Source organism: Mirounga angustirostris, unplaced genomic scaffold (assembly GCF_029215605.1).
Source record: "Mirounga angustirostris isolate CCGP_5_RB_7025 unplaced genomic scaffold, mMirAng1.0.hap1 SCAF_4, whole genome shotgun sequence".
Taxonomy (NCBI): domain Eukaryota; kingdom Metazoa; phylum Chordata; class Mammalia; order Carnivora; family Phocidae; genus Mirounga; species Mirounga angustirostris.
In genome coordinates this window covers 119,459,534-119,487,124 of record NW_026991712.1, presented here as the reverse complement: position 1 = coordinate 119,487,124, position 27,591 = coordinate 119,459,534, and the positions used below count along the sequence as shown (strand labels likewise).

Below are 27,591 nucleotides of genomic sequence, written 5' to 3'. Positions count from 1 at the left end.
GTTAAAGAGCAGGCTTCTAAAGAATAAATGGGTCAACCAGGAAATTAAAGAAGAATTAAAAAAATTCATGGAAACAAATGAAAATGAAAACACAACTGTTCAAAACGTTTGGAATACAGCAAAGGTGGTCCTAAGAGGGAAGTACATAGCAATACAAGCCTTTCTCAAAAAATTAGAAAAGTCTCAAATACACAAGGTAACCTTACACCTAAAGGAGCTGGAGAAAGAACAGCAAATAAAGCCTAAACCAAGCAGGAGAAGAGAAATAATATAGAGCAGAAATCAATGAAATAGAAACCAAAAATAACAAACAAACAAACAAAAAACCCAGTAGAACAGATCAATAAAACTAGAAGCTGGTTCTTTGAAAGAATTAATAAGATTGATAAACCCCCAGCCAGATTTATCAAAAAGAAAAGAGAAAGGACCCAAATTAATAAAATCATGAATGAAAGAGGAGAGACCACAACCAATACTGAAGAAATACAAATAATTATAAGAACATATTATGAGCAACCATATGCTGACAAATTAGGCAATCTGGAAGAAATAGATGCATTCCTAGAGACATAAACTACCAAAACCAAACCAGGAAGAAATAGAAAACCTTAACAGACCCATAACCAGCAAGGAATTTGAAACAGTAATCAAAAACCTCCCAATAGGGGCACCTGGGTGGCTCAGTCGTTAAGCATCTGCCTTCAGCTCAGGTCGTGATCCCAGGGTCCTGGGATCGAGCCCCACATCGGGTACCCTGCTTGGCGGGAGGCCTGCTTCTCCTTCTCCCACTCCCCCTGCTTGTGTTCCCTCTCTCGCTGTGTCTCTCTGTCAAATAAATAAATAAAATCTTTAAAAAAACAAAACAAAACAAAACAAAAAAAAAACTCCCAATAAACAAGAGTCCAGGACCAGATGGCTTCCCAGGGGAATTCTAACAAATATTTAAAGAAGAATTAATACCTATTCTTCTGAAGCTATTTCAAAAAATCGAAATCTAAGGCAAACTTCCAAACTCTTTTTATGAGGCCAGCATTGCCTTGATCCCAAAACCAGACAAAGACTCCACCAGAAAGGAGAATTATAGACAAATAGCCCTGATGGACATGGATGTCAAAATTCTCACCAAAATACTAGCCAATAGGACCCAACAGTACATTAAAAGAATTATTCACCACGACCAAGTGGGATTTATTCCTGGGCTGCAAGGGTGGTTCAACTTTTGCAAATCAATCAACATGATACATCACATTAATAAAAGAAAGAACAAGAACCATATGATCCTCTCAATTGATGCAGAAAAAGCATTTGACAACATACAGCATCCTTTCTTGATTAAAACTCTCCACAGTGTAGGAATAGAAGCAACATACTTCAATATCATAAGAGCCATATACAAAAAGCCCACGGTGATTAACATTCTCAATGGGGAAAAACTGAGAGCTTTTCCCCTAAGGCCAGGAACACGGCAGGGATGCCCACTCACCACTGTTGTTCAACATAGTACTAGAAGTCCTAGCTTCAGCAATCAGACAACAAAAAGAAATAAAAGGCATTCAAATTGGCAAAGACGAAGTCAAACTCTCACTCTTCGCAGATGACATGATACTTTATGTGGAAAACCCAAAAGACTCCATCCCCAAATCGCTAGAACTCATACAGGAATACAGCAATGTGGCAGGATATAAAATCAATGCACAGAAATCAGTTGCATTTCTATACACTAACAATGAGATGAAAGAGAAATTAAGGAATCAATCCCATTTACAATTGCACCAAAAACTGTAAGATACCTAGGAATAAACCTAACCAAAAAGGTAAAGGATCTGTACTCTAAAAACTACAAAACACTTACGAAAGAAATTGAGGAAGACGTAAAGAATTGGAAAAACATTCCATGCTCATGGATTGGAAGAATAAATATTGTTAAAATGTCTGTGCTACCCAGAGCACTCTACACATTCAATGCAATCCCTATCAAAATACCATTGACATTTTTCACAGAGCTGGAACAAATAATCCTAGAATTTGTAGGAAACCAGAAAAGACTCTGAATAGCCAGAGGAATGTTGAAAAAGAAAACCAAAGCTGGTTGCATCACAATACCAGACTTGAAGCTATATTACAAAGCTGTAATCATCAAGATAGTATGGTACTGGCACAAAAACAGACACATTGATCAATGGAACAGAATAGAAAACCCAGAAATGGATCCTCAACTCTATGGTCAACTAATCTTTGACAAAGCAGGAAAGAATATCCAATGGAAAAGGGACAGTCTCTTCAACAAATGGTACTGGGAAAATGGGACAGCCCCATGTAGAAGAATGAAACTGGACCATTTTCTTACACCATACATAAAGATAAACTCAAAAGAGAAGAAAGACCTAAATGTGAGACAGGAATCCATCAAAATCCTAGAGGAGAACAGAGACAGTAACCTCTTCCACCTCAGCTGCAGCAACTTCTTGCTAGATACTTCTCCAAAGGCAAGGGAAACAAAAGCAAAAATGAGCCATTGGGACTTCATCAAGATAAAAACCTTTTGCACAGCAAAGGAAACAGTTGACAAAACCAAAAGACAACTGATAGAATGGGAGAAGATATTTGCAAATGACATATCAGATAAAGGGCTAGTATCCAAAATCTATAAAGAACTTATCAAACTAAACACCCAAAAAACACATAATCCAGTCAAGAAATGGGTAGAAGACATGAACAGACATTTCTCTAAAGAAGATAAAACAATGGCCAACAGACACATGAAAAAATGCTCCACATCACTTGGCATCAGGGAAATACAAATCAAAACCACAATGAGATACCACCTGACACTGGTCAGAATGGCTAAAATTAACAAGTCAGGAAATAACACATGTTGGTGAGGATGCTGAGAAAGGGGAACCCTCTTACACCATTGGTGGGAATGCAAGCTGGTACAGCCACTCTGGAAAACAGTATGGACGTTCCTCAAGAAGTTAAAAATAGAGCTACCCTATGACCCAGCAATTGCACTATTAGGTATTTACCCCAAAGATACAAATGTATTGATCCGAAGAGGCACCTGCAGCCCAAAGTTTATAGCAGCAATGTCCACAATAGCCAAACTGTGGAAAGAGCCTAGATGTCCATCGACAGATGAATGGATAAAGAAGATGTGGTTCGGGCGCCTGGGTGGTTCAGTTGGTTAAGCGACTGCCTTCGGCTCAGGTCATGATCCTGGAGTCCCTGGATCGAGTCCCGCATCGGGCTCCCTGCTCGGCAGGGAGCCTGCTTCTCCCTCTGACCCTCCCCCCTCTCATGTGCTCTCTCTCATTCTCTCTCTCTCAAATAAATAAATAAAATCTTAAAAAAAAAAAAAAGAAGATGTGGTTCATATATTCAATGGAATATTACTCAGCCATCAGAAAGGAATACTTACCATTTACATCAAGGTGGATGGAACTGGAGGGGATTATGCTAAGTGAAATAAGTCAATCAGAGACAAACAATGATCATATGGTTTCACTCATATGTGGAATATAGTAAACAGTGCAGAGGATCATAGGGGAAGGGAGGGAAAACTGAATGGGAAGTCATCAGAGATGGAGAAAAACCATGAGAGACTCTCAACTCTAGGAAACAAAATGAGGGTTGCTGGAGGGGAGGTGGGTATGGTGATGGGGTAATTGGGTGACAGGCATTAAGGAGGGCATGTGATATGATAAGCACTGGGTGTTATACGCAACTGATGTATTATTGAACATTACATCTGAAACTAATGATACAAAATTTAAAAAAAGAAAAGAAATGTTAATACATTAGATATACAAATGGACACATTTTCACAGACAACATCAGCAAGACAGTTAAAGTCAATGAACTTTGAAAACAAATTATTATGAGGCCATGTTTATACAACCACGTCTGAATAGCTGGAGTTCAAGCCTTTATTTTATCTACTTTGTTCAGGGTAAACTGAATTAATAATATGTCTCACTAGTGCCTTATTGATGCAGCTGAAACCCTCCAAAAAGTGGCAAGTGAATTCTTTCAGCTAGAAAATATTAATGATTTGTTTTCTGCATATTTCACAATATTTTAAAAGAACATCTTTGAGAAAGACACGTGAGAAAGGTATCTTCTACGGTGACAGAAATCACCCTGCTGTCATTCTTGCTCTCTGGAAAGCCAGTGCGGATCTGAGGTTCTAGCCAAAGGTTCACTTACACAGGGTGATTTCTATAGATATACAACTTACTTTACTACAAAGCATAAAAAATGTGGTTTTCTGGAGATAAGGATGAAAATCTACTGGATTGAGAGCTATCATCTATACTTTAAAATGTTAGAAATAAAATGCTCTTAAACTGAGGAGCTCCTCAAAGAGATGCCTTAGTAAGGGGATGCCCAGCAGAGTTTTCAAAACACACACAAAATATCTACAAAATTGAAAGCTTCCTCCCAAATCAAAAGGCTCATGGAGAATTGTCCTGACAAAATTCAGCTCTTATAAGTCAATTAGGACTTGAATAACACAATTGCAATGCAGAGAGTTGGACTCCTCCTGTGAAGCATTTCCCTAAGCATTGGTTAGGATTTTATTATAGGCTACTATATTTTTGTCTTTAACATGTCAGCCAGAGTGTATATTTATTCATTCATTCAACCATCATGTGCCTACTGGATGCCAGCATTGGGGATATAAAATGAACATGCTATGTGGCCCCTGAACTTCTTGAATTGGACAAGAAGTAAAAAGCGCATTGAGAATATCAGTGCTGTTCAAAAATTTAGAGTGATGTCAGGAAAGACACTCACTTCCCTTTGGGGGAGCTTCCTCAAAAGGAACAAACAGAAGGGTAGTCCAGGCAATGGAAATGACATTTATGATGGTGGGGGGGACAGAAACAAAGGCACTTTGGGGTCATGGCAAAACAGCTCAAAATGAATTGATGGACGGGAGGGGTGCCTGGCTGATTCAGTCAATACAGCATGTGACTCTTGATATCAGGGTCATGAGTTCAAGTCCCATGTTGGGCATAGAGCTTACTTAAGAAAAAAAAAAAAAGAGTCAGTGGGGAGATAGGCCAGGTGACCAATGGAGAAGAAATCTTTGATGGAAGTTAAAAGCAAGAAAATGATCAGAACTACATTTAAGGACAACACTCTGGGGTAGTATGATATAATGTTGCTAAAACAATTGGACATTTAATTGGCCAAGGTAAGTTGTGAGAGAAGTCACATCTTTGTCCACAGAAAAGATATTGACCTCTTTCAAATGAATGGGTTGGTCCTTTTCTCAGCAGTTGTCCTTGAATATAGGACCACCAACTGAAGGGAGGTGAAGAAGCCTTTACTTTCAGAGAGCTCATCTGGACATTACTGAGAGAGTACTGGAGAACCCGTGGCCATCATCCTTCAACCAAATGCATGTTACATGGGGCACTTCAAGCTCTGCTGTCAGTAACCAATGCAGATCCCAGGAAAGGGCAGTAGGCAATCAGAACTGTCCACATAATCACAGCAATCATGAAATAACTGACCCAGAAAGCAATTTAATATAACTGCTCATAGTCCTTCATCTTCAAATGTCAACTTCTGTCATAATTATTCTGCCAATCAGCAATTTTCTTTCAATATAATCAATATTTTCTTTATTTCAATATAATCTTGTTTTTCCAAATGGATTTATCATTTTTAATAAATTTTACTTATTTAATTTTTTGAAGTGGTGGCACATTCACATAGTTCAAGCATCAAGAAATATAGAAAGATATACAGCAATGTCTCCTTTCCACGCCTGCCCTCTATTTGCCAAGTTCCTATACCCCCAAAACAAGTAACCAACATTATTAGTTTCTCAGTTAGTCCCAGGAGTTTTAGAATGTATATACAAGCCAGTACAAGGATAGATTCTTTTCCTTTTTTTTTTTTTCACCCCAACAGGACACTATTTTGGCACCCTTTGTTCCCTACCTAAAAATAAATCTTGGAGATTGTATTAATCAGCTTGGGCTGCCATACCCAAACCCCATAGATTAGATGGCTTAAACAACAGAAATTTATTTTCTCACATTTCTGGAGACTAGAAATCCGAGGTCAGGGTGCCAGCCATGGTTGGGTTCTGGTGAGAGCTCTCTTCCTGGCTTGCAGATGGCCCCTCTCACTGTGTTCTCACTAGGCGGAAAGAGACAGCAAGTCTTCCAGTGTCTCTTATTATAAGAGCAGTGATCCCACCACCACGTGATCCCACCTTCATGACCTCATCTAACCCTAATTACTCCCCAGATACCATAACATTGGGGACTAAGGCTTCAACATATGAATTTGGGTGGGGGGGACACATACATTCAGTTTATAACAGAGATCTTTCCATATAAACATATAAAGTTTATTTTTTTTTATAGCTGCACAGTATGTTACTATTACAACATACATCTTTAATATTGAAACTGGGAAAAATAAAGCTGTCCTTAATCATTCTTTATTAATAGGATCTGCAGAAATACAGCAAGACGACATGAGTCCTAGAGATTGAGGTGAGGTTTCTGATGAGTTTACACCTAAACTGGAATTATATGCTGATGATTGCTGGAAATGTATCAAAACTTCAGTAATATGTTTAATGTACATTCGTTAGCTCATCAAAACTTTAGCTTTCTAAATCAAATATGGTTGAAATGTTATCCTAAGATGAAGCTACTAACTTGAAGATGCAAATTATATTAACAAAATACATAGCCATGAAATGTATTTTTTCTTGTCAATGCTTATAGACAACAGTCAGCTTACACCTGACCGTGACTTAACTAGACATGCTATATAGGCTGTTCTAAACATGTTAGTGTATATTTAGGTTTTGAGAAAGGTATTTGATATGTAGAAGAAGATTTAATGATCTTTATGAATAAAATTTGAATGATTATTCAGTTCAGAAAAGGGAAAGAATCAATAATGAGGAAGAGAAAAGAAGTATGGCCACAAAATACTTCTGGACAACCTTACTGAAAGCAAGATAATAGACTGTGTGCTGTTCCAGCCGCCTGAACCATCACTGCCTGAAGAAAGAGAAGGCAGAAGGGAGAGACAGAGTGAACAGAAGGTAGGTGAACAGAACAATGTGTTCTTAAAAATATAGCTTAAATTGGATTCAGGGAAAAGAGAGCAAGGAATCAAAGAGAGAACCAAGGTTTCAAGCCTTGGTGACTGGGTAGAAAAGTAACACTGTTGGCTGAGATAGGGTGAAAGATATTTAGGATAGAATGAGAGTTTATTTTATATACCTTATGTTTGGGGGCTAATGAGATATTATTATCAGTGGGCATTTAACATGTTGAAGGGAAGAGAGAGATCTGGGATTTGTTTCAAGAAGTATTTATGAGAATGAGAGGGGGGAGGGACGAGAAGGAGCCAGGACAGAATGATGGAGACCACTCACATTCAGAGGTAGAAGGAAACAGATGGGCATTAAAGGAGAGAGAAGAGTAGTCAGAGAGAGAGAAGGTGAATCAAGGTAGTGAATTGCAGACACCAAAAGAGAAGGGCAAAATCAGATGTGCCATGTGCTGGAAGAAGGGTCAACAAAGATATGGGCCCCCTCCCCAAAATATGTTAGGAGACATCAGATTTTAAGACATTAAGTAATGAGCTGAATGCTGAGAAAGTAAACTCAAAAAATGCATTACATTGGTAATTTTTTGAGATGATTGTGAAGATAGGATAACAATATTATTCCATATTTTTATTCCACTTCAAAATCATAAAGTCCTTCCACATATATTCTCTCTTTTGATGATATCTCAAGGGGATAGTCCTGTAGGTAGATGTGTAGAGAAAGATGCAGTGGAGAGGGGTAATCGAAGATGTAAATAGAAGTTGGAGTATTGGATGGAGTTAGTTTCTTAGGGAGGTAAAAGAGGAAAGAATTTAGTGCTGGAGAGAGTAGTGGGTAATGATGTGGGAAACAAAGGCAGAAGGAAGTGTAGATAAAATTAAATGTCCATATAACCTGCAGCCCATTGACAAATACTTGAGGCAGGCAGAGTATAATGTCTTAATATTAATGCCCTGCTAGAGGGAAAAACCACCTTAGTTTGACAATAGCAAGGCCTCCTATATCCTGTGTCTCCTTTAGCACATGAAAATCCTTTTGGAACTTCCTTTATCTTTAATTCCTCCAACCCCAAAGTATATAATCAGTTATTCCTCATAATCCCGGGGCAGCAAAGGGGAGCAGAAGACAGCGGAGGCAGTGGGGGCAGCAGGGGCAGCGGGGGCAGCAGCAGCTCCTTCTGCCCACAGGTCCTGTCCTTGTGCTTTAATAAAACCACCATTTTGCACCAAAGACATCTCAAGAATTCTTTCTTGGCTGTGGGCTCCAGACCCCACCAAACCTTGCCTATTTATTCCGAAAACTACATCAGGTAAGAGACACCATTTTGAGGTAAAACTAGTTAAGAAAAATTCATGACTAAAAAGACCTGAAAGTAATCAAGGTAATCTTGAATCAAGGGCCCAACTGACAGGAGAAATGTCAAACAAGTGGGGAAATGCTGATGTTGGCATAAAAAGTCAAAACACTGGATCTGCACCCAGTCATGAGCTCTCCAGATCTCTAATATAATACCATGTCCACCCACGAATGTAACGGTGAGTGGACACTGAAGTACTGGAGCCAAGAGCAAACTGTTCAATGTCTTTTTTCTTTTTTTTTTTAAGATGTATTTATTTATTTGAGGGAGAGAGGCGGGGGAGGGGCAGAGGGAGAGAATCTTCAAGCAGACTCCCTGCTGAGCGTGGAGCCCAACGCGGGGCTCAATCCCAGGACCCTGAGATCATGACCTGAGCCAAAATCAAGAGTTGGATGCTTAAACGACTGAGTCACCCAGGCGCCCCAATAGTTCAATGTCTTAAATAACCCCAGCAGAGATTTTAAGAGAAGTTCCTCCACTACAGAAATCAATTTATAAGTCTGCTCTGAGTTCCCACCCCCAGGCCACTCTACAGGAAGCAAAAGCATTAAGCAAGCTGTTAGCATAGTGCATTCCTCCAGGACTTTTTCATACAACAGGATGTCTGTCTGTGTCAGCCTCCAATCACCCTCTTTAGAGAGTTCTGCTTTTTCTAAGACAGTACCCAAGTGTTTATAACTTTCTCTATTAAAAGGCATGCACGTTAAGAAATAAATTTAAGTTTGTACTCTATGAGCTAATACATTGGGATATTACCCCATCTTCCTGGCTTGGTGTTTGGTTTGGGAAGGAGTATGCAACCTCTGTTGATCCAATGCAAGTCATTCTTGAGATTGTTTACAGGCTGGAGCCAAAGCGGAAGAAATCTTCTTTCTTTGCTAGTAAAAGGGCTGCTAGGATGAGATGAGAAACCAAAGCTACTAGGAGCCATGCTTCCCATGGCACGGAGAAAGCTATCTGCAAAGAGAACCAGAAACACGAGTCAGAAATAGAGAGTATAAGCCCTAAAAGGATTCCTGACACTGAATCCAGCCATCTCCAGGACCAGTTCCCTATATCCTGTGTTTGGGTTACACCAGCCCATAAATTCTCCTTTTTGTGTGGGCAAGTTGGGAGTTTGCCATTTGCAACCCAAAGTACCCCAACTTGTGCACGGAATACCTTATACTTACAAGGTGCTCAATAAATAGATATTGATTATCTGGTTGCTTCAGTATTACTGATTTTTCTATACATTTTGCTTCTGCACTTTTTTTGTGCCCTATAACCTCTCTCTCAGTGAGGCTTGATTAAAGGTAAGGCTGCAATTTTCTGGTAATTACGGGGAATAACCCAAAGCTGACCAAGGCCATTTAATATGTCTGTGTTTCAGTTTCCTAATCTGTAAAATATGGCAAATAATAATAGCAGCTATTTATTTAGCATCTACTATATTCCAAGTACTGGCCTAATGCTCATATGCATTATTCTAGTTCCTATAGCAACTTTGTAACACATGCATAATGATCCTCATTTTATAGATGGGGAAGCTGAGATGCAATGAGCTTAAATGAATTGACCAAGGTCATACAGCTTGAGTGACAGAATTCTGATTCACATCTAGGTTTGCCTGAGCCTGTGCTCTTTCCAATGTCCCATGATGCCCTACTTATTCAAAAAGCTTTTGTGTGTGTAATAAGATAATTCAGGTACAATTGCTCTAAAAATAAAAAGAGATCAAAAATCGTTCTCCAATTGACAATAAAAAGTGTGGCAGTGGGCCCAAATATTAACGAGGAAGATTTAGTTTTAGGACATTCTGACTACCCCAATTATGGCATTAGAAACAGTAACTGAAAAATAAATGATGAATCTCATATAAAAGAGAAATTTTATGAAAAGAGAAAGTACAGCCAAGATTCTGTTCCATTTCTGAAGCCTCAATAAAATTCCAAAAGACATAAGTAAGTAAGCTTTGCTAAGCTAGGGAGACATTTCTAATTTTCCTCATTGAACCATCAATATGGAGGCCCTGGCATTTCCTTTGTGTCCCTGTTAATGAAGTTCCTTATAAACTATGAACACTTTCACGTAAAGATCTGGATGGCAATATCAGTGGTATTTAAAATGAACAAACGTTTAGTCATGATGTCTACATACCATTAAAGTACATGCAAATCCTATTTTTGTAGAAGTTTAACTGAAAGAAGGCAAAGACCAAGTCTATATGTTAAATGACCTTTTGTAGTAAAACATTTGTGTTCCTCAAGGTATAACTTTTTTTGTATATAACTATTTCAAACAACTTCAAGGAAACCACATTGTGAACTATCTGTTTCATGTCCATTTTCTTCATTAGACTGTGAATACTTTGGGCATAGAAATTGTGTCTTCCTCATCTTCTTATCTCTAGAATCTAGTATAGTGAAATTTTGCATAGGTTGGTCGGCATAGGACCTTTGGGGGTTCTGGGAACTTTAGCCTGCATGGACCTCTTCCTCCATAAAAAATATTAAAAATATTATATTTTATGACCATGTTGGTAAAAAGATGAATATATTAGTATTATGCATTTAAACATTCTCTTTGACCTAAAATTTCTTTTTTTTTTTTTTTTCCTTCTGACTTTAAAAGAAATTAAAACAGGGGAGTCTGGGTGGCTCAGTCAGTTAAGCATCTGCCTTTGTATTGGGTCATGATTCCAGGGTCCTGGGATCCAGCCCTGCCAATCTGGCTCCCTGCTCAGCTGGGAGTCTGTTTCTTCCTCTGCCCCTCCCCCGGCTCATGTTCTCTCTCTCTCAAATAAATAAATAAAATCTTTAAAAAAATAAAATAAAATAAATTAAAACATTTGCACAGGCCCCTAAAAGTAATGTGGGCTCCAGGTGCTACGCCTATCCTGCGTATGGATAAGTCAGTCCTATTATGTGTTACATACAATTTTGTTGAATGAATTAAATGAATAAATGATTTAAAATTAATATTTATCTGGTGGTAGTGATTCTTCAAGCTTCTATTTTGGAGTAATTTTCAGTTTAAAATATTTTCAAAAAGCAACTAATTAATAAAAATATCAAAATATACGAATATTTATTTAATCTGAAGCCAACTGTTGAAATGTACTACTGTAAAAAAAGTAAAAACCCAAAGCAGCATAGAAGCACATCAAAGTAGCAAAATAAATATTCAAAAATAATATCAGACATTGTTATGATTTTGAACAAATGCAGCACACCCCTTAAATAATGAAATTTAAATATTTTCTTTTTTAAACTCTAACATTCCAAGAACGTCAGTTCATAAGGTAGATACTTAAAAAACGTGGAGCCGCATGATTATTGACTATAATAATTGAGTTAAAACACCTTCCCCAAATGCTAGACCTGCTGCTGCCTTCCACAACATTGCTTTTGGAACTCAGCATTTCTTCTGTTGTTTTCAGAGACATCTTTTTTAAATGGGAAATTGATTGATGAAATCTTAGCCATGAATAAGTGCTAATGCATACAATAAATTAAAATGCTGTCATTTTATAAGAAAGGTTTATTGGCTAACTGTGCTATTTCTTCTAGTAACTCAAAGTCTAGTGTTTAATTTACAGAATGAAATGCGGAAATCAATTATTCAGTTCATAGAATGACAAAACTGCTTCTCAAAGTTATGTTTTGGGAGGCAACCAGACTGACTTAGTCACTGACTTAAAACACAGAGTGTCATATCTGACAGTTTTTCCCACTTCAAAATGTATCGAACAATGTTCAAACTATGAGGAAGCACTTTTGCATTGTCTGGTCAGTGCTGTGTGCAAATTAATATCTGTATAATAATTCAGACTCACCCTTCCAAAAAGCGTATCATACGTATAAAGTGGTACTGGTATTTATGGGATGGACATCTACCAGAATTGCTCTTAAAGGCTACATAATAAAAGTGCATTAAAGCTGCCTAAATTAATTAACCATAGATACTGAAATGGATTCAGCTAATGGATTCTGCCTCTCCAGAGAGTGCCTCTTTTAATAATAAAACAACAGCAAAAAAACACACTTTTCCTCCCTGTTTTCATAACATGTAGCCAGCCATCTGAACAAGAGCAGGAGGGGGAGTAGGACTGCTCACACCATCCCTGAGCCAGCAAGAGGGAGAGGTCATCTAGTGATCAGACACTCTTGCTTCTCCTCTCCAAGGGCAAATGGGCTGCCTCAGCAGCTGTCACATCTTGCTCCCCTTCGAAACAGGAAACCAGTCTAGAGTTTCACACTTACCTTCTGCCTTGTGTTACCAAACTGGCAGTCTTGCCAGATCCTTGAAAATGCCCATTATATATGAAGGTGGTGAAGGTTTTGAGGGACTGGTAAATAGGAGGGCATTTATGTTTGGGACAGGGCACTACCTGGCTCAGCTATCTGCCATCGATTGTAAGGTTGCAAGAGAGAGAGGTGAAAGAAGCATAGAAGAGTGGAAGACACACAAGGTCATTTGGTCCATCTCATGCCAGTAGGCAGAATCACATCCCCAAGTACCGCTGAACCAATAAAGGGTCTTGTAATGAGACTGCTAGTTACCCAACGGCAAATAATGAGGAGCTTCACCAAAGATCTAGGTTGTGAACTCACAAATCATGGTTATTCAACTTGCTTTTCAATCAGACAAGCCCCTATTTTCCCTGTTTCCCACACCATGTCCTCCTTTGGCCCCCTTATTGCTCATTAGCAGTTCCAGCAGAGGGCAGGCAGGGGAAAGGAGAAGAGACATATGTTAGAGCAAATGATCTAGAGTCTTCTGAACATGTTAAAGCAAATTTTCTCAATTACTAAGAGCAACAATGGTCTTTCTGTCCAAATGTTGTTGTTGTTGTTGTTGTTGTTGCTTTCTGTCCTTCTGTCTATATAAGGTATTATTGTCAGTTTTCAGGTCTCCTCTCTCAAGGAATTTACAGTCTGGTTTGGGAAGGCAAAATGAAGACACATGAAATAGTGAGAAAGCCATGCTCTAAAGCCACCCTAAGCGATTTCAAGTAAAGTCGTGGTTCCAAGAGAAGGAAGACAGGTCTTTGTGTGCTGAAGCTGGTGATAACATATACAGATTGAAAGTATAAACCAAAGTAAATAATTAGTGCAGAGAAGTGAGAATCAATGTCTATGCAAATGTAACTGTTGAAAATTCTCTGAACAGGCCTGGGTGACAGCCTCATGGAGAGGACTTGCAGGCATCCTGTTAGAATTTGGTTTATGTGGGACAGGTCTCATCCTATCTCGGCACCAGGCTCTTTGCAGTGATCAGCCAAAGTGAGGGGACTGGTTGGCATGCAGGATCAGTTGGCATTCCTGGAGGAAAAATATTCAGTATCTTTCCAAATCATTCATTAAGGTCTGTGTGACAGTGTCATGAGCAACTCGCTGTGGGGAGGTCTTCATCAGATAAACAGGACTGCAAAATTCAGAGCCAAGGAATGCGGGCTGGAGAGGCACTCCCAGCTCCAGCTGCTACCTGAACACCCAGGACTGGCTGAGAACCAAGGAGACATGCTGAAACCAGGAGCCTCCGCGACGAATGGCAATGTTACAGCTGCTTAATCCTGAAATGAAAAGTAATTGCTTCTGGCTTAAAGAATAAAGGAAAAACAAGATCAGCCTTGGCTGAATTAATTTTTTTCCAAAAACAACCATGCTGTAGACCAGGTTCTAAAACCTGCTTGGTATTTGAAAATGTGAGGAAATGGATGTTTTCTGTCAATATAATTTAAATCCATCCAGAAGTACTGATATATAAGAACATTTGAATGCAAATACATTTTGATTAACATGATTAAATCAAATGTGTTTACTTTCAGCTCTAAGGGATGACATCTAAAATTTAACTTACCTAAATATAATTTTAGAAAGTCGGCTTTCAAAATAGCTCTTTCTTTCTTTTCTTTCTTTTCTCTTTTGAAGGATTTTCTACTGAAAGTCTCAGCAGAAGATACCAGAGCTCCTTTTTTTGTACAGATGAAACTGCAAATGGAGAAATATCGAAGCAGGGGGAGGGGAAAGACATTTCAATACTTGTAATATATGCCCATGATGCAATTGTCTTCTCTATAGAAAAAAGAATTCATAAAAATTCCTAAAGGAACTGCTGCAAGTTTAAATTATTGTTAGAAGGATCGGAAGAGGACTTTAACCCACAACTGAGTAAGTAATATTCTTATTTTTACTTGTTTACCTCTCAAGGGACTACAGAATGACAAATGTCAGATTTTCTGTATATAGAATTTTCATTTCCTTGAGAGCAAGAAGGCAATGACAAAGAGTAAAAACACAGCAAGAGTGAGAACAAACGAATCTTGCCTTTCAAGGTTTAATTTTTAAATATATGTATTAACTTAAAATATTTGTGGCAGACGCACAATGATGTAGAGAAAACTAATTAAAATACTTCTTGTTTCCTAGAGCCATATAAAATTGCCTACATAAACAGCAATTTCACATGGTTTCACCTAGTATCATAAGCCCCCACAGGAGTATCATCAACCAATAATAACCAGCAAGGAAGAGAACGCAGTTTGTCTCCCTGCTATCATTCTGTACAAACACTAATATTATAAAACAAATATGACACATGCTGTCTTCTTGCAGGTGCTAACATTGAGGACACTCCTCACAGAAAAACCGAGGCTATTCATGGTCATTATTATTTTTTTTTAAAGATTTTATTTATTTGAGAGCGAGAATGAGAGAGAGAGAGAGAGCATGAGAGGGGGAGGGTCAGAGGGAGAAGCAGACTCCCTGCCGAGCAGGGAGCCCGATGCGGGACTCGATCCAGGGACTCCAGGATCATGACCTGAGCTGAAGGCAGTTGCTCAACCAACTGAGCCACCCAGGCGCCCTATTCACGGTCATTATTCACAGCATGTATTTCTGCTTCATTAGTTCAAAACAAACAAGCAAAATAATTCTACTACCAGATGTTTTTTGGATACCACCGGTTTTTAAATTTTGTTTAACCTGAATCATGACACTGACAACTGTGTCCACTTTCATGCGAGCTCAAGCCGGTGGACGGCAGCAAGCCCAGCTACAGACCCAATAACTTGATACACCGTCATCACAAACATGAGGGCCTTTTTAAAATGAAAGGTGTCATACAGCTCATGAGGTAAGACAGCCATGAACAACACCGAGAATGCAAAGAATATCCAGTTTATGAGGTGTGCTCTCTATGGGGATATGACACACAGCCAGTGACCCTGAAAGCCACAATATTTCCAAAGATGAAGGACTAGGGTACTTAGGAACACTTTGAATAATAAAAAAAAAAAAGCAGTCCTTTTTATATCAATACTCTGTCATTCTATGCCAGCATTCTATGCCAGGAAAGGGTACTGAGTGTGAAGATGGCCCCAATTTTCTTTTTTATGCTCAGCATGATTCAGATATTAACAGGGTTTCTATTCCCATCATAGAGAAGCCTCCAACAAGCTTTCTATTCTTACAAAACATGAGAATGTCCAAAGGAAATATAAATTTAAAGTACAATGCAAACATATATTTTAACGGGGATGTTGAGGGAATTAGGAAGTGTATGGAATGTTGTTCACAGCAATTTTAACCCAAATATGTCACCAGCAGATTTAAGGCAGTTTCCGTTTTCTATGTAAAAAAATTAAAATTACAGAAGTGCAATCTCTCATGTCAAATATTATTAAATCATCAATGACACATTTTCTTCAAACCTCCTTACTCCAATACCAGATGACCTTGGGAGGAAGCAAAGGTCTTTCTTTGCCTAGGGATTTCAATTACAGACTCACTCTTTAGTATCTGCATTTCGCTCTGGAATTACTGACAATTCAAATATAATTTTCAACATCCTCCTGGGTGAACTAACCACCAAGTGCCTCACAACTTGCTTTCTAAAAAGAAATCTATCTCTTCAAATTATTACTTCATAAAAAGTGAAGCTTAATGAGATTTTAAAATACAGACTTAAAGGGGTTTATCCTCCTCATGACCTGGCCAGTATTCATCCTCTCCTGGAAGCATCCTGCTCTCCTCTTTTTCTAGTGTGAATTTTGACGAAACTCTGAGGAAATAGCCAGTGGGACAGCAAAGGTGACTTTCCTGAAGGATTGCTTCACCCAACCCAGCAGGTAGGGGCTGAAAAGGACTTCACATACTTTCCAGGTGATTCATATGATGCACACTAAATTTGAGACGCAATGGGTAGATAGCCCTTGTGAGGTGTTTGGCAGTGATAAAAGGAAACATTTATTAAATGCTTACCAAAAAGAGAAAAATATCAAGTATTAGAATTCTACTTGGCCCATGATCCAACCAAGGTAAGAGATTAAAAGCACTTATTTAAGGTCACAGAAATGGACCAGGCCCCAGATTCCCTGATTCCCAGAAAACTGCAATGTCCACTGAGAACTTAACTCCATAATTAAGAGTGACACTCATTCAATAACAAGCAAGGAAAAACAAATTTCTATTGATCCACAGATCTACCATTTCCGTACTCTTCATTTTTCATGTTGATCTGAGTTCCCATCTGGTATCACTTCCTTCACCCCTGAAGACTTTAACATGTCTTAAAGTACATGTCTACTATCGACAAATTCTCTCAGCTTTTGTTTATTTGGCAATGTTTTCTTTTTCATTCTTTCTCTCTTTCGTCCTTGCCCTTGCTCTCATCCTTCTTATTCCCTTCATCTTTGAAGGATCTTTTCACTAGTTTTCTAATTCCAGGTTAACAGGTTTTATTTCTTTCAGCACTTTAAAGATGTTATTGCGTTGTCTTTTGGCTTGCAGAGAAGTCAGATGATTGCTCCCATAAGGTCTTGTGCAGAATGAGGTTTTTCCCTCTGGCTGCTATTAAGATGTTTCTCTTCAGCCCTTGGTTTTCAGATATTTGACTATGATGTACCTGAAAGTGGTTTTCTTCATTTTTATCCTGCTTGTAGTTCGTTGAGCTTATAAAACTCATGGGTTAACAATTTTCATCAAATTTGGATTTTATTCCAGCTATTTTTCTTGGAAAAAAAAAAACCCAACATTTATTTATTTATTTATTTATTTATTTATTTATTTATTTATTTATTTATTTATCCCAGTCACCCTCTCCTCTTCTTCTGGAACTCCAGTTCACAAATGTCAGGCTACTTCATACTCCCCTACAAGTCAATGAGACTCTGTTCATTTTTTTCTAGCCCTTTTTCTCTGTGTGTGCTTCAGTTTGCATAGTTTACGTTACCCTATCTTCGAGTTCACTATTTTTTTTCTTCTGTAGAATGCAATTTACTGTTAAGCCCATCTAGGGATTTTTTTTTTTTCATTTCAGATATTTTATTTTTCAGTTCTAGAATTTCTAATTGGGTTTCTTTCATTGTTTCCAGTTCTCAAGTGAGTCCTCTCCTCTACTCATGTGAGCCTTTATTTTCTTATAAATCCTCAAACACATTTATAAGAACTGTGTTAAAGTCCTTGCTTGTTATTTCCAACATCTCTGTCATCTCTAGTTATGTTTAATCCCTGAAGATGATACTGAAAGATCAATAAATAAAACCCAAATAACAACAAAACCACTAGTTCTGTCCAAGATCGCACATGCTCAACTGCTGGAATCCCATGTCCCCGAATCCCTTCCTGTCACCTGGGAGAGAGTGAGGAGTCAAATGCCCTCTTCACTGCCACTTGCTTGTCACTGCACTCATTCATTGCCTCCTTCCCGAGCCCTCATGGCTTAGCCCCGGCGGGAGGCGGCTTTACACGTCGGTACCTCTCTGAGATGTTGTTCTTTGGGTACCACCATTGCTCCCACCGCACCCACTGCCATCTTGTGTTCAGTGCTGCAGCCGCTGGCCCAGGGCTGCTCCAGGCCAGGCAGCTTTTCACCACAGCCCAGGCTGGCAGCATGTCTTGCTGCTTCTCCTCCGCATGCTCCAAATGATGGCCCTGCTTCTCCTGCTTCCTACTGCCTCTCTCTGCATAGCTGTGGAGAAGCCCGCAAGGAGCTGCCCCCTGCCTGCCCTTGTCCCCTGAGCTCGGGTCTGTTTCTCCTCCAGCCAGATTTTCTTACCATCTACAGCTACTGGTCAGAGGATGGATTTCCCCCTGGTGGTAGCTCTTGTTGAACAAAGATTCACTAAATTGCTAAGTATTTGCTAAGAACTTGTTATGTGTACAGAATCCTATTTGCTTGTCAAGCGATAAGCAAAAAAAAACTAAACAAACACACAAATGAATGATTTAAAGCCAAATATTATGTTTTGATAAGAGTCCTCTGTTGTGGGGCGCCTGGGTGGCTCAGTCATTGAGCGTCTGCCTTTGGCTCAGGTCATGATCCCAGGGTCCTGGGATCGAGCTCCGCATCGGGCTCCCTGCTCCGTGGGAGGCCTGCTTCTCCCTCTCCCATTCTCCCTGCTTGTGTTCCCTCTCTCGCTGTGTCTCTCTCTGTCAAACAAATAAAATCTTAAAAAAAAAAAAAAAGAGTCCTCTGTTGCAAAAAGTTGAAATCTACTGAACTCTATAGATGTTCATTAGTCTGTCTGTAAATTTCATCAATCGATTTGACAAATATCTACCAAGAACATGAAATGTACCAGGTTCTGTTCCCAGTGCTAAGAATATAAGATAGACAAGATACCCGATCTCATGGAGTTTAGAATAAACAAATAATACCAGTTACTAATAAATACAATATCAGATAGTGGAAATAATCTGGAGAAAATAAAGCAGGATAAATGGACAGAAACTAATGAGAGGAAAAAATATTGGATACGGAGGTGAAGGAAGGTCTCTGAGAAAGTGACATCTGGGCTGAATGACATGAAGATCTAGGGAAAAGACAGTCCAGGCAGGGGACAGCAAATTTATAGGAATGTAATGACTTACATAGTGAATGACAGGAAATGAGGTCAGACAGACAATCCAGCCCAGGTCAGGTAGCACTTTCAAAGCTATGGTAAGGAGTTTGTATTTTATTCTAAATACAGTGGGAAATGCTGGGAAATTTCAAAAGGGAATGACATTCTGTGATCACATTGAGAAAAGATCATTTTGGTGCTGTGTGAGGACTGATTGGAAGGTAGCAGGAATAGAAGAGCCCAAGACACGCTAGGAGCTATCATAACCTAAGTAAGAAATGATGGTTCTATAATGCCATGAAATAAATGTGTATTCTATTAGATAGTGCTCTCTGCTGATAGCCCATCATGCAGGATACTGGATCTACTATGTGACAAAAGTAGATGACAAGGTCAATGGCCTCAAAGACCTTTCTATAATTTAATGGAGCTGACACATAAAATTAAAAGAGAACAAAGGATGATGCCTTGTTGGGGCAATAAAAAATTGGCAGAGGTTAGTAGGCTCTTGACAATAATCTCTGGCTAGAGTAAAATCTTCCGGGTCACCCTACCCTAAATCACCACAGTGTTACAGAAGAACCAAAGAAATCATCATCCAAACCTCGAATCATACTTACACAACCAAGCAAATATAACCATAATTGTCAACATTTACTGAGCACTTAGAATGTTCCAGGCACTGTGCTAATGTCTACATGAATCATTTGATTCCTCCAGAATAGGACTATAATAGTGATTATCATCCCCATTTTCTGGATTAAAAAGCATGGCTATTGGACACGGTAACTTGCCTAATGTTACACAGAGCTACAAGAATTAGAGCCCTGCCTAAAATCCTAATCAGTCTGACCCCAGATCCAAGCTTATAAAGATGAGGCTAATGTTTTCCAAAGTTGCCTGATAACAAGAATTATCTGTGGCTGTTTTTACAGATACAATACCTGTACCCATCCCCCACTTCATGCCAGGCCCACCAAATCAGAATCTCCAGGGAGGAGTCTGGGAAGCTGTTACCTTTAACAATGGCCTTCAAATGACTATTACTATCTTATTCTTAATAGTATAATTATTCTAATTATATAGCCTACACTGGAATAGGCCATACCCAACATAAAGAATAAATGCACTATATAAAATAAAGGAAGAATCAAGACCAGTGGCATTTATCAGAGACTCCTTGGAAGAAGTTAAGTTTTCGGCTAGATTTTGAAAGGAATGCTAAATAAAAGAAAGCATTGCAGGAAAGAAAGGCATGAAACAGACAAAAAGGAGAGAATTAGGTGTGTAGGGCACTGATAAAAATTGATATCCCAAGGAGAGGAGGTGACTTGATTCAGCACACACCCTGCCACTCAGTTCTGTTTATAAGAATTCAAGCAGGTTTAGATTATTTGTAGGTTACCAAAGCTGCCTAGATCATTGGCCTGATCCTGGCCATTGTTGCCCTAGAAAGGCAATCCTTGAAACAAAACCCAACTATCATTCTCTTGGGTTAAAAGGTCAGAAAGAATCCTGTTTTTCAGAATTATTTCTTAAAAACTAAACATATTTACTTGACTTCCTACAATAGACAAATGATCCCAGAAGACAACCTTACTTGGAATATAATAATAATTTTTCTTTTATTGATATCATAGACAGTCTTTTTTTTTAGTATTTTATTTATTTATTTGACAGAGGGAGAGAGAGCACAAGCAGGCGGAGCGGCAGGCAGAGCGAGGGAGAAGCAGGCTCCCGACTGAGCAGGAAGCCCGATGCGGGGCTTGATCCCAGGACCCCTGAATCATGACCTGAGCTGAAGGCAGACTCTTGACTGAGGGACCCACCCAGGCGCCCCGACTCATAGACATTCTTAAGTACAATTCCAACGGGGTGCCATAGAAGCCATGTCCTAAATTCTTCTGCAGCATTACTTTTAACAGGCTGCAACTCAGTCAACAGATGCTCATCAAATGCTGAAATACATCAGACTCCATGAGCAGCACTGGGGAGACAATAAGTAAAATGTGGCTCTTTATCATGGGAGTTCAGAACCCAGCGGGAGAAGACAGACGACCAAATATGTAATTCCATTACAGGTCCTAGAATGGAGGCTCATACAAATGGTCAGGCACTCTACAGAGGGGGCGCTGGCTCTGCACGGGGGGATGAGGGAAGGTGAAGGGCCTTGCTTGCTGGGTTTTGGACGATTCACAGGATTTCGAGAGAAAGGGATGGAGCAAGTTCTGGAATACTGGAAGAATGACACAAAGGTCAGTATGAAAAAACAAGCATTCAGTCATGGAGGAGTCACACATTTCAGCCCACAATTTTTTTTTGCAGTCTGCAGAGTGGTTTTTTTTTTTTAGAATTACTTGTCAGTGTTTAAAATGGGGAGAATTTGTATACAAACCTTTATTTTTGACTTACTGGAAATGCAAAGATATAGGGGCATGTGGGTGGCTCATTTGGTTGAGGGTCTGCCTTCGGCTAACGTCATGATCTCAGGGTCCTGGGATTGAGTCCCGCATCGGGCTCCCTGCCCAGTGGGGAGTCTGCTTCTCTCTGCCCCTCTGTTACTCCCCCTGCTCATTCTCTCTCTCTCAAATAAATAAAATCTTAAAAAAAAAAAAAAGGGAAATGCAAAGATTTAGCAACACTGGGCCCACATTCAACTGATCTTGAGTAATAGCTACACCCCTTTAGAGGGAGATCCTTCTCCCCAGCCCATCCCAGACCCCACACCCTCTATTGTTTTATTCCCAGCCCTCCCCATGAGCATTTGCAGTTGTGAACCCTGGCAGAGAACAGGTGATAAGGTGACAGGAGAAAGCTTTGAATGAGAATGTGGTGTGACAAGTTTGGAGCCTTGCTTGCCAAGCGTTTTCAGATTTTACCATGTGGGTGAGGGGGAGGGTAAAGCAGGGTAGGAAAATGGTAAGAGCTGATTTTTAGGAGGTTGCCTTTGGCAGGGGCTTGGGGGGCATTTAGACTGAATATGGAAACTACTTAGGAAGCCACCACAATAGTTCAGGAAAGAGATAAGGACTTGTAGTAGAAGAGTGGTGATGAGGATGGAGGCAAGGGGCAGAGGCATAAAAGGAGTAGAGACATAAAAATGTTCCTAAATTGGTTTTGTTGGTTTTTCTTTAAGAGAGAGAAAGAGAGCACACATAAGTGGGGGGGGGGGGGCTGCGGGGGAGGGGCAGAGGGAGAGAGAGAGAGAAAGAATCCTAAGCAGGGTCCATGCTCAGCGCGGAGTCTGACACGGGGCTTGATCTCACTACCCTGAGATCATGACCTGAGCTGAAACCAAGAGTCAGACGCTTAACTGACTGAGCCACCCAGGCACCCCTCAAATTATTGAAATAAAAATGTTTAAACATCTACAAAAATTGAAAGAATAGCACAGTAAATACCAACCTCTACCCAGATTCAACCTCAACTCAACAACTGTTATCATTTTGACATATTTGCTTTATTTTTATACATGCACACATATACATGTGTGTGTATTTTGAAAGAAAGTTGTAGATGTCGTGACACTTCACACCTAAATATTAACACTCAAATATGCATCTCCTAAAAATAAGAATTTTCTTATATATCACCACAATGTCATTATCACATCTAAGAAAATTAATATTAGTTTCTTAATACCACATAATATGTCCTTTAACATATAGCTCATATAGAAATTTTCTCCAGTTGTCCCCAAAATGTTTAGCTGTTTTTACCAAGCCACAGGTGAATCAAGATTCATATATTGTATTTTGTTGTTATGTCTCCTTAGTCTCTTTTATTTTATTTTTTATTTTTTATTTTTTTAAGATTTTATTTATTTATCTGAGACAGAGAGAATGAGAGAGACAGAGAGCACATGAGAGGGGAGAGGGTCAGAGGGAGAAGCAGGCTCCCTGCCGAGCAGGGAGCCCGATGCGGGACTCGATCCAGGAACTCCAGGATCATGACCTGAGCCGAAGGCAGTCGCTTAACCAATTGAGCCACCCAGGCGCCCTCCTTAGTCTCTTTTAATCTAGAATAGTTCTTCCTACTCTTTTTCCTCTGATGATAATGACTTTTGGAAGAATCCAAAAGAGTTGTCTTATAGAATATCTCACGTTAGGGATTCCTCTGTGGGTTTCCCTGTAATTTGGTTGTTCTGTGATTCCCTGTAATTCCTATATATTTAAGGTTAGGTCTAAAGGCTTAATTAGATTCAATTTAACACTTTTGGCAAGGATAGTTCATAAATGATTTTGTGAATTTCATCCACATCATGTCAGAAGGACACAATTCAAGGTTATCCCATATAATTGGTATAGTCAAAGTAGTGACTACCAGATTGTTCCTTTGCAACCGGTAAATCACCCGTGTGATGACACTTTGTCACTGTGTGAATATCCTGTTCTGCAATACTCTCTCACCAGTGATGATCTTGCTTGAATCAATTATTTCATTGGGGGTTGCAAAATAGTGACTTTCAAATACCATCACTCCTTCTTTGGCCTTGTTTTCTAAATATGAGTTTTCCCTCATCAACTAGGATGATATAAAGTTCTTACTAAGAAGGCCAGGTAAATATTTAGTTCTTTCCCTTTTACTATCAATTTCAGAGTAAGAATTTGTTACCTTTAATGATGCAAATGATTTTGTTTCTTCTTTCCATTACTTTTTTTGGGTATCACCACAGACTCAGACTCATAGATTTTTAAATATTAAACATTTTGCAATCAATTTGCTTCAAATTGTCCAAATCTGTCTAGTGGAAGCCCTTGAAAACTAGCTCTTGGGTCCTTTTAACATGCCCCTATAAATCACTGAGCACTTCCTGGTTTTAGGCCTAACAAGATAACCTAAGCTCCACCTTGTAATTTCCCTGCTGAACAATTAGAATCAGCTATTTCTCCAAAGATCATTATTTTTTTTAGTATGTAATGATGAGTAGAAACCAAAATGTGGATTCTAGATGTGTTTATTGCTCAAGGGATGTCATTGCTTCTATATTCTTTTAGTAGACAGAGCTAGGATGGATAGATAGATACACATACATATGTATCTTTAATTCATAAGTCCATATTGATATTTTAAATTCAAATTTTAAATTCAAATATTAAACTATATTTTTATAGTTTTTGAAATATAAAATTTTAAGTTCAAATTTAAACTATAATATTACAAGCATTTTCCTATTAGATGTTTTAAAGTACAAATGAACAGAAGTGGATAAGGAGTTGGATGTGTGAGGCAAGAAAAAGAAACAAGAAGGACTCCCTAAATTCTTAGACTGAGAATCTGAGTCTGGATGGATGGCACTGCTGCTGCCATATTATCAAGATAGGAAGTAAGAAAAAATAGAAAAATTCCGGGGGTATGGGTGAGGGATGAGAAATCAGTTGTATATAGTTCAGTGTTTTATTATACTAGTTGTAAAATTAAATAATCTATTTAAGAACTGATACACACAGGTAAGTCAGTGATAAGGATTTTACATAGGTGTAGAAATTTAAGCTATATTCAAAGTATTGGTCAAGGGGCACCTGGATGGCTCAGTCGGTTAAGCGTCTGACTCGTGGTTTCAGCTCAGGTCATGAGCTCATGGGTTGTGGGATCAAGCCCCGTGTTGGGATCCACACTCAACGCAGAGTCTGGTTGGGATTCTCTCTCTCCTCTCCCTCTGCCCCTCCCCTACTTGAGTGCACCCTCTCTCAAATAAATAAATAAATCTTTAAAAAATAACCCCAAAACACAAAGTATCAGTCAATATTAATCTAACACTGGGTATTCTTCAAGCATCTGTGAAATGGATGAAGCTTGATACCTAAGTACAACTTATTGGGGCAATAAAGTCAAGCTCAAGCAGAGGAGAAAAGAAATGTATAAAGGTAAGGAAATTCTGAGACGTAAAGGAGAAACTTTAAAACAACCCTAGATTTAAAATATGCTATATTAGTTTGCTAGGGCTGCCATAACAAAATACCGGAGATTGAGATTGGGTGCTTAAACAACAGAAATTTATTTTCTCACGGTCTGGAGGCTAGTAGTCCAAGAGCAAGGTGTTAACAGGTTTGTTTTCTTCTGAGTCCTCTCTCCTTGGCTTGCTGATGGCCACTTTCTCCCTGTACCCTCACATGGTTGCATGGTTGTTCATTCTTTCATCTGTGTTTGTGTGTCCTAATCTCTTCTTATGAGGACACTGGTCACATTGGAGTAGAGCCCATATGACCTCATTTTACTTTAATTACCTCTTTAAAGGCCCTATTTCCCAATATAGTCACATTCTGAGGTACTGGGGATTAGGACATCAAAATATTAATTTTAAGAGGACACAATTCAGTCCAGAACATATAGGACAGAAAAAAGCTATGTGATAGAATAAAGATACATGCTTGAGAAAGTTAGCAAGTCTTCTCTATGGCTAGGTCTCATTTCTGACTGGCCAAGGACAGTTTGGTAGCATTATTACTCCACAACAGCTTGAGCAAGTTTGAGATGATAATTACATGATGAACCACACATTCATCCACATTTCTATGGTCAACGATGAATATACAGAGAAAATTGGAGACAGAAGAATATATCCACCCTGTTTCTGCCAAGATTTTCTAGGCTTTGAACTTGAGTCATTATGCTTAGCTTCACTCTCTGCCAGAGTGGGGGGGTGGCATTTAATCATTGCTTTTTCCTTCTCTTTCAGGACAAGTAGCTCTGTGCCAACTGACTCATCTGATACCAGCCTTAACTCTCACAAATGATATGGGAGTGGCAGGTTTCATCTATCTTAGAATAGGGAAAAGTAAAGAGGAAGTCAAGGTTTGCTTTGTTTGTTTGTTTGTTTGTTTTTTTAAGAATGCTGGAAGATTGGCACTTTCACAGATGGGAAAAACAAAGGTGAAAGGAGGAGCTGGTGACTGACTTGATGACTTGCCTGGGGACCAGCTCAGCTAGTAAGGACACAGCTTTTTGACTCCTATCCCAGTGTTCTTTTTACTTCACCACAAAGTAAGTAGCTCTTTACTCTGGTTTAATTTTTTCTGTTTTTTTTTTTTTTTTTTTTAAGATTTTATTTATTTATTTGTGTGAGAGAGAATGAGAGAGAGCACATGAGAGGGGGGAGGGTCAGAGGGAGAAGGAGACTCCCTGCCGAGCAGGGAGCCCGATGCGGGACTCGATCCAGGGACTCCGGGATCATGACCTGAGCTGAAGGCAGTCGCTTAACCAACTGAGCCACCCAGGCGCCCTAATTTTTTCTGTTTTAAAACATTCTTGGAAGTATTGCTTATGAATGATTTGAAATGCCAAAGAACATTCTGGATAGTGGTTAAGAATCCAGACTGGTCAAACAAGCCTGTGTTTGAACCTCAGCTTTATCATTCACTACTCTATAGCTTTGAGCAGGTTGTCTAACTGCTTAAAGCCTCAATTTCCTCAATAGTGGAATGGGGATAATAATAGCACCTACCTCACAGAATGGCCCTCGAGGACTTGAACCCATTTACCAAAAAATCGGTAGTGTTAGGCACATGGTAAGTGTTCATAAGAGATGCTATTATTCATTAGAATTCCCTAACATCTATCAGAATTCAAAATTTCCATTCTGGTTTCCTAGGCAAAAATGAAGCCAAAATAAATAAGTAAACAAACGAACATCATTGTTAGACAAGTTTCCATTTCACGGCCAAGAGGATGTTTATTACAATGCCTTGGGATCGAGCAGTGGAGCACCAGGGCAAAAAACAAGCATCAACAATTGAGTCAAGTTTCACAACTTTGAAGATAAAAAATCACAGCCTAAGGAGAAAACCAAAATCTCCAAGGCAGCAGAGTTCTGAGACAAAAGAAAAAGCCTGGGAAAAAAAGAAAAGGTGCTATCACGTCTGTAAGCTCAACAAAAGCATTGGTACAAGCCAAGAGTGACAGAGCCCACTTTCCAGATCAAAGAATGGAATTAAGATGCCCAAAGAAAGTAAAAGTCATCTTTAGTGAGAAAGTCTTCTTGTTTTTCAGAGCCCAGGATCTCTTAATGTGAACAATGTGAAGAGCTTTGTTCTCATGTAGAGTCACACGAGGAACTGACCTTTAAATCCTGATGGGTCCTGCTGCGGTGATTCCCATAAAACACCAGCTAGTCACACGGCCCACACACTTGAACAGGTTGCTGTGTTAATTTTCTTTAATCAGTAATTTTTTCCCAAAAGTTGGGTTCCAGGACCCTGCTGGGAAGCCTATCAGTCAAAAATTAATGAAACGCTATTACTATTTTCAAGTATCTAATTATGCACAAGGGAAAAATCTAGTCTCAGTTGAAGTAATAGAGCATTTTAAAATAGA

The 27,591-nt window shown here is 39.1% G+C and overlaps 1 protein-coding gene and 1 long non-coding RNA gene across 22 annotated transcripts in view; both read right to left on the bottom strand.

Annotated features, from left to right (window-relative positions):
* LOC123859441 (uncharacterized) overlaps positions 1 to 27,591 on the bottom strand; it is a 105,547-nt gene that overhangs the window by 16,337 nt on the left and 61,619 nt on the right. For 12 of the 21 annotated variants that reach the window (XM_064588897.1, XM_064588899.1, XM_064588902.1 and 9 more), the window contains 2 exons: positions 14,295 to 14,425; positions 9,207 to 9,407 (listed from right to left, as the gene is read on the bottom strand). The exons of 1 other annotated variant lie outside the window; for it this stretch is intronic. In XM_064588897.1, the coding sequence (XP_064444967.1) occupies positions 9,207 to 9,407; positions 14,295 to 14,425 (332 nt within the window). Of the gene's footprint in view, positions 1 to 6,053; positions 6,157 to 6,392; positions 9,408 to 13,919; positions 14,008 to 14,294; positions 14,426 to 27,591 lie in introns of those variants that run through there. 8 more of the 21 variants (XR_010410869.1, XM_064588910.1, XM_064588911.1 and 5 more) reach the window with 4 other exon arrangements.
* On the bottom strand, positions 15,102 to 27,331 carry LOC135364157 (uncharacterized). The gene is made up of 2 exons (XR_010410881.1): positions 21,691 to 27,331; positions 15,102 to 21,514 (listed from the first exon to the last, which is right to left on the bottom strand). It is a non-coding gene; the product is annotated as an uncharacterized LOC135364157 (long non-coding RNA).